Source organism: Wyeomyia smithii, chromosome 1 (assembly GCF_029784165.1).
Source record: "Wyeomyia smithii strain HCP4-BCI-WySm-NY-G18 chromosome 1, ASM2978416v1, whole genome shotgun sequence".
NCBI lineage: Eukaryota > Metazoa > Arthropoda > Insecta > Diptera > Culicidae > Wyeomyia > Wyeomyia smithii.
The window spans coordinates 116,130,845-116,138,436 of NC_073694.1; the positions used below are offsets into that span (position 1 = coordinate 116,130,845).

A 7,592-nucleotide genomic window follows, 5' to 3' on the forward strand; every position below is an offset into this window, starting at 1 on the left:
AGACAGACAGACAGACAGACAGACAGACAGACAGACAGACAGACAGACAGACAGACAGACAGACAGACAGACAGACAGACAGACAGACAGACAGACAGACAGACAGACAGACAGACAGACAGACAGACAGACAGACAGACAGACAGACAGACAGACAGACAGACAGACAGACAGACAGACAGACAGACAGACAGACAGACAGACAGACAGACAGACAGACAGACAGACAGACAGACAGACAGACAGACAGACAGACAGACAGACAGACAGACAGACAGACAGACAGACAGACAGACAGACAGACAGACAGACAGACAGACAGACAGACAGACAGACAGACAGACAGACAGACAGACAGACAGACAGACAGACAGACAGACAGACAGACAGACAGACAGACAGACAGACAGACAGACAGACAGACAGACAGACAGACAGACAGACAGACAGACAGACAGACAGACAGACAGACAGACAGACAGACAGACAGACAGACAGACAGACAGACAGACAGACAGACAGACAGACAGACAGACAGACAGACAGACAGACAGACAGACAGACAGACAGACAGACAGACAGACAGACAGACAGACAGACAGACAGACAGACAGACAGACAGACAGACAGACAGACAGACAGACAGACAGACAGACAGACAGACAGACAGACAGACAGACAGACAGACAGACAGACAGACAGACAGACAGACAGACAGACAGACAGACAGACAGACAGACAGACAGACAGACAGACAGACAGACAGACAGACAGACAGACAGACAGACAGACAGACAGACAGACAGACAGACAGACAGACAGACAGACAGACAGACAGACAGACAGACAGACAGACAGACAGACAGACAGACAGACAGACAGACAGACAGACAGACAGACAGACAGACAGACAGACAGACAGACAGACAGACAGACAGACAGACAGACAGACAGACAGACAGACAGACAGACAGACAGACAGACAGACAGACAGACAGACAGACAGACAGACAGACAGACAGACAGACAGACAGACAGACAGACAGACAGACAGACAGACAGACAGACAGACAGACAGACAGACAGACAGACAGACAGACAGACAGACAGACAGACAGACAGACAGACAGACAGACAGACAGACAGACAGACAGACAGACAGACAGACAGACAGACAGACAGACAGACAGACAGACAGACAGACAGACAGACAGACAGACAGACAGACAGACAGACAGACAGACAGACAGACAGACAGACAGACAGACAGACAGACAGACAGACAGACAGACAGACAGACAGACAGACAGACAGACAGACAGACAGACAGACAGACAGACAGACAGACAGACAGACAGACAGACAGACAGACAGACAGACAGACAGACAGACAGACAGACAGACAGACAGACAGACAGACAGACAGACAGACAGACAGACAGACAGACAGACAGACAGACAGACAGACAGACAGACAGACAGACAGACAGACAGACAGACAGACAGACAGACAGACAGACAGACAGACAGACAGACAGACAGACAGACAGACAGACAGACAGACAGACAGACAGACAGACAGACAGACAGACAGACAGACAGACAGACAGACAGACAGACAGACAGACAGACAGACAGACAGACAGACAGACAGACAGACAGACAGACAGACAGACAGACAGACAGACAGACAGACAGACAGACAGACAGACAGACAGACAGACAGACAGACAGACAGACAGACAGACAGACAGACAGACAGACAGACAGACAGACAGACAGACAGACAGACAGACAGACAGACAGACAGACAGACAGACAGACAGACAGACAGACAGACAGACAGACAGACAGACAGACAGACAGACAGACAGACAGACAGACAGACAGACAGACAGACAGACAGACAGACAGACAGACAGACAGACAGACAGACAGACAGACAGACAGACAGACAGACAGACAGACAGACAGACAGACAGACAGACAGACAGACAGACAGACAGACAGACAGACAGACAGACAGACAGACAGACAGACAGACAGACAGACAGACAGACAGACAGACAGACAGACAGACAGACAGACAGACAGACAGACAGACAGACAGACAGACAGACAGACAGACAGACAGACAGACAGACAGACAGACAGACAGACAGACAGACAGACAGACAGACAGACAGACAGACAGACAGACAGACAGACAGACAGACAGACAGACAGACAGACAGACAGACAGACAGACAGACAGACAGACAGACAGACAGACAGACAGACAGACAGACAGACAGACAGACAGACAGACAGACAGACAGACAGACAGACAGACAGACAGACAGACAGACAGACAGACAGACAGACAGACAGACAGACAGACAGACAGACAGACAGACAGACAGACAGACAGACAGACAGACAGACAGACAGACAGACAGACAGACAGACATATCTATAGATATATAGATATATAGTCATGGAGACAATATTAAATACACTTGCAGTGTTGGATAATTTTTTAATTTTTCATGTTTGCGCAGTGATTTTAATTGTTGTATGATGTTATATTACATCATTGGAGGTTCACCGCGTTGCGTTCACCAACCAACTTGATGTGGAATGTCTCTGCTGTGATTCTGCTTTCCTGGTCAACACGTTCTAGGATCGTCACTTTTTCGAAATCAAACACATGTCCGTCACCTAGCGTGTGTTGTGTCAGGCCCGTTCGGTTGTCTTTGCGTTTGATGTCATTTTTATGCTCTCCTATTCTTGTGTCCAACTTTCTGCTCGTCTGCCCAACATACATTTTTCCATCTCCAGTTCCACAGGGGATAGAATATACAACATTTTTTTGTTGCCCTGGTGGAATGGTATCTTTGAGTTTGCTGAAAATAACGTCTTTTACTTTATTTTTGGGTTTGACGGCTAGTGTCAACCCGTTCTTTTTGAGCGTTTTTTGCAGTTTCTCACTCAAGCATGGAACATACGGCGTCGTAACATATTTGGTCTCCTCTTTTTCACCATTATTTTGCAGTCCGTTGTAGTGTTTGTGTACCCTTTGTGCCAGAACGTTTTGGACGAACCACTCAGGATAGTTGTTGCATTTAAGTATATTTTTGACCTTTTTTATCGCCTGTGGACGCTTTTCAGCATCAGTCAATTTGATTGCTCTGTCCACAAGGGCCACTGCCGTGTTGCGCTTATGCGTAAATGGGCTTTCAGAGTTGAAGTCCAAATACCGTCCTTTCTCCTGTTTGGGTAACCAGCTCTTCTCCACAATTCCATTTCTTCTAGTTAACATCATGTCCAGGAATTTAAGCCGACCACTTTCCTCCCTTTCCACGGTAAACTGAAGCCTGTCGTGAAAATCATTAAATGTTGCCAAAATTTGGTCAACATGATCCTCCCGTGCGATGCAAAAACAATCATCTACGTACCGCCTATACACCAGCATACCTATTTGTTTCTGCTCTGCCTTGTACATACACTCCTGTTCCAGGCGTTCCATCACAAGGTTGGCTATCACCGGCGATAGAGGCGATCCCATTGGTACTCCGAATTTTTGCATGTGGTAGATTCCACGATAGGTGAAGTACGTTGAATCCAATACCAACTTAACCGCTGCCAGGAAACTTCGTCTGTCGATCTTCGTGTGCTCCTCCACCTCACTCCACCTTTCCCCTATACACTCCAACGCATATTGTACTGGAACATTCGTGTACAGGGACTTGACATCCAAAGAGAATAGGACATGCTCATCGGGAATCTGCATTCCTGCTACTTGTTGGGCAAACTCGAAGCTGTTTTTCACATGGTGTTCGGTTTTCCCAACAATGTTACCCAATATGCTCGACAAAAACTGAGCCATGTTGTATGTTGCCGAACCGATTGTTTAAACAACCGGTCTCAACGGTCTGCCTTCCTTATGAATTTTAGGTAATCCATATATCCGGGGTGGGTTGCTACTCGTCGATTTGATGCTTCGGTGGATGCTTTTCTCTATGTACTTATGTTGCAGCCACCCATCGGCCATTGCGTTGATGGCTTTTTGTACCTTATTGGTCGGATCTTTTTTCAGTTTCTGGTATGTCTCCTCATCGTTTAGCAACTCCATCATTTTCATGTGGTAGTCATCAGCTTCCATTATTACTGTTTTATTGCCTTTGTCCGCCTTTGTGATGATCAGATTTGGGTGTTCCTTCAGGTACTGTTTTGTCGCCGAAATGTCCTTTTCCATCCATTCCAGCTTGCCGTGCCTGGGTTGTCTCGTGTAATTTATATGGTTCGTTATTGCTGTAGAAATTTTGATCGTATCCCTTTCTCGATCCCTGCCACTATTTCCACATATGGGATTTTTGTTTTATTCTGTACGTTGATATTTGGTCCCAATAACAACGTTCTCATCACGAAGTCTGGTACTTGGGTGGATGTGATGTTTTCTACCCATTCTTTTTCTGTGTTCAGCTCAGCAACTCTCCTGTTTTTTAATCTCTCCATTTTTTTCCCACCTCTCTCTTTCGCCACTTTATGAACCGACCGGCTCTTGTTTTCCACCATTTTCTTAATTTTCGTTATCTCGTCTCGCTCAAACATTTCATCGATCCTGGACAGCAAACGTATTTTATTTTGACGTTGACTAACGTCTATATCGAAGTTAGGCCCCTGAATTTGAAAATCTAGTAATTCAACCAGGGAAAACCAGAGAAAAGTGGTCAGGTTTTGAGCGCTTATTTTGCAGTCATCTATAATCAGGTTTTCGAGGTTTTGGCATCAATCGATCAGAAATTCTTTTACGGTTAAATTTATGTAACAAAAACAAACTTTTGTTTGAGATACACTATTGAAAAATTGGTAATTTATATCGATTGTCTAAATCATACCGCGCAGCCAATCACTACCTCTCTTCCCAAGCACAGTCGACACTAACGGATACAATCGATCTGACTTTGTTGTTATTGTTGTTGTCACTTTCTGTTTCCGATGTTTATGCTGCTGCTAGCGAAAAAAACCTTGCAAATATGCATTTTTTTGTTGGTGTTAATATTACGACAGCGGCCGGCGCCCCATAATTCTGATTCCAAAACCGCACCAGTGACATGCGGACGCTAGGTGATAGCAGCTGAAAGGAGGAAAGACAACGGTCATCTCGTGCTGGTTTCACCCGTTATGCTGGAGGCTTTAGTAGTAAATGGCTACTGCAAAACACTTAAATGGCTGGAATTCTGGACGCACTAACCAAAAACAAAAATATATTCGGCACCTGGCACCTTTTGTTGCCTCGAAATTTTGGTACAGAAGCGGCTAATTGAATTTTCTGTTTTACCAAATGCTGCTGCTAGCGGAAAAAACCTTGCAAAAATGCATGTTTGTGTTGGTGTTAATATTACGACAGCGGCCGGCGCAGCTTTCGAGAAACATTTGTTTCTACCATTCCATCATCTATGTAGCCCCGCCTTCTTTCTAATTATCTGACGAAGCCTTGGTATAAAACGTATCGTTCGAACATTTCACCCCATCAGTTTCACTACTAAACCGTACCGGATACATAGGGACGCTCGGTGTTAGCAGCTAAAAGGAGGAAAAACAAAATAGTAACGGTCATCTCGTGCCGGTTTGACCCGTGATGCTGGTGGCTACTGCAAAATACTAAAATGGCTGGAATTCTGGACGGAAACCAGTAAACAAGAAATCGGCAACTGGCACCTTTTGGTGCCTTGCAGTTTTATAATAGAAGCGGTTAGTTGAATTTTATGTTTTACAATTGCTGCTGTTAGCGGAAAAAGCTTCCAAAAATGCATGTTTATGTTGATGTTAATTTCACGACAGCGCTAGGTGTTAGCAGCTGAAAGGAGGAAAGACAAAATAGTACCGGTCATCTCGTGCCGGTTTCACCCGTTATGCTGGTGGCTTTAGTAGTAAATGGCTACTGAAAAACACTTAAATGGCTGGAATTCTGGACGGACTAACCAGGAAACTATAATCGGCAACTGGCACCTTTTGGTGCCTCGAAATTTTGTTACAGAAGCGGCTAATTGAGTTTTCTGTTTTATCAAATGCTGCTGCAAGCGGAAAAAACCTTGCATAAATGCATGTTTGTGTTGGTGTTAATATTACGACAGCGGCCGGCGCAGCTTTCAAGAAAAAATTTTCCTTTCCATTCCATCACCTATGTAGTCCCTCCTTCTTTTATTTATCTGACGAAGCCTTGGTATAAAACGTACCGTTCGAACATTTCACCCCATCAGTTTCATTACTAAACCGTACCGGCTACATACGGACGCTATCTTGAAAGAATTCTGGACGGACTGACCAAAAACATGGATATATTCGGCACCTGGCCCCTTTTGGTGCCTCGAAATTTTGTTACAGAAGCGGCTAATTTAATTTTCTGTTTTATTACAAAATGCTGCTGCTAGCGTATAAAACCTTGCAAATATGCATCTGTTTGTTGGTGTTAATTTTACGACAGCGGCCGGCGCCCCATCATTTTGATTCCAAAACTGCACCAGCGACATGCGGACGCTAGGTGATAGCAGCTGATAGGAGGAAAGACAAGAGAGTACCGGTCATCTCGTGCCGGTTTTACTCGTTATGCTGGTGGCTGTTAGTAATAAATGGCTACTGCAAAATACTAAAATGGCTGGAATTCTGGACGGACTAACCAAAAACAAAAATATATTCGGCACCTGGCCCCTTTTGGTGCCTCGAAATTTTGTTACAGAAGCGGCTAATTGAATTTTCTGTTCTACCAAATGCTGCTGCAAGTGGAAAAAACCTTGCATAAATGCATGTTTGTGTTGGTGTTAATATTACGACAGCGGCCAGCGCAGCTTTCAAGAAAAATTTTTCCTTACCATTCCATCACCTATGTAGCCCCTCCTTCTTTTTATTTATCTGACGAAGCCTTGGTATAAAACGTACCGTTCGAACATTTCACCCCATCATTTTGATTCCAAAACCGCACCAGTGACATACGCACGATACGGATTTTTGTTATAAAGGTTTACAGCTATAGTAATTTGCTAGCAGTTTCGTCTAGTGCTAAAACGAACATATTGAGAATCTTCGCAATGTCTCGACACATGAACATGATCTATAAGCGCAATTCTCGGAAGCGTGCGAAGGATCGGCAGAAGACGATTTCTCCGAAGGTACGAAGAACGATTGCTGGGCAAGAACGAGATCAAGACGACATGCTAGAGGTTAAAGGTAATACGCTTTCAACTGATTGGGACGCTGGAGAAGGACCTTCGACTCGAGGTAGGAAATTCAATTCAGTTTATAATGAGGTCAGCAAGTTTTCACAACTGCATATACTTGTCCCTGTTATAACATGTTTTCAAGCATATAAATTTGATAATATCTATATTATACTCGGTTTTTGTACCTCTTATTCACAGTAAGGCAGTAATGTATAGATCTACTTACGGCTGTACATTGGCCTACCCGATCAAACGATTATAACAAACGGGTAACACAAACATATCTGAACTTGATAGAAATAACAAAGCCTGTAATATTTTTTGACGTTGACTAACGTCTATATCGAAGTTAGGTCCCTGAATTTGAAAATCTAGTAATTCAACCAGGGA

At 44.3% G+C, this 7,592-nt stretch overlaps 1 protein-coding gene across 1 annotated transcript; it reads right to left on the reverse strand.

Moving 5' to 3' along the window:
• Positions 1-2,572: 2,572 nt before the first annotated feature.
• On the reverse strand, positions 2,573-3,868 carry LOC129717119 (uncharacterized). Its single transcript, XM_055666963.1, has one exon. It carries the CDS (start codon positions 3,866-3,868, stop codon positions 2,573-2,575), a length of 1,296 nt encoding a protein of 431 aa, XP_055522938.1.
• Between the last annotated feature and the right edge of the window lie 3,724 nt (positions 3,869-7,592).

What these genes read in the sequence shown, in the direction of transcription:
- LOC129717119 (XM_055666963.1), bottom strand. Translation starts at nt 3,868, where the DNA reads ATGGCTCAGTTTTTGTCGAGCATATTGGGTAACATTGTTGGGAAAACC.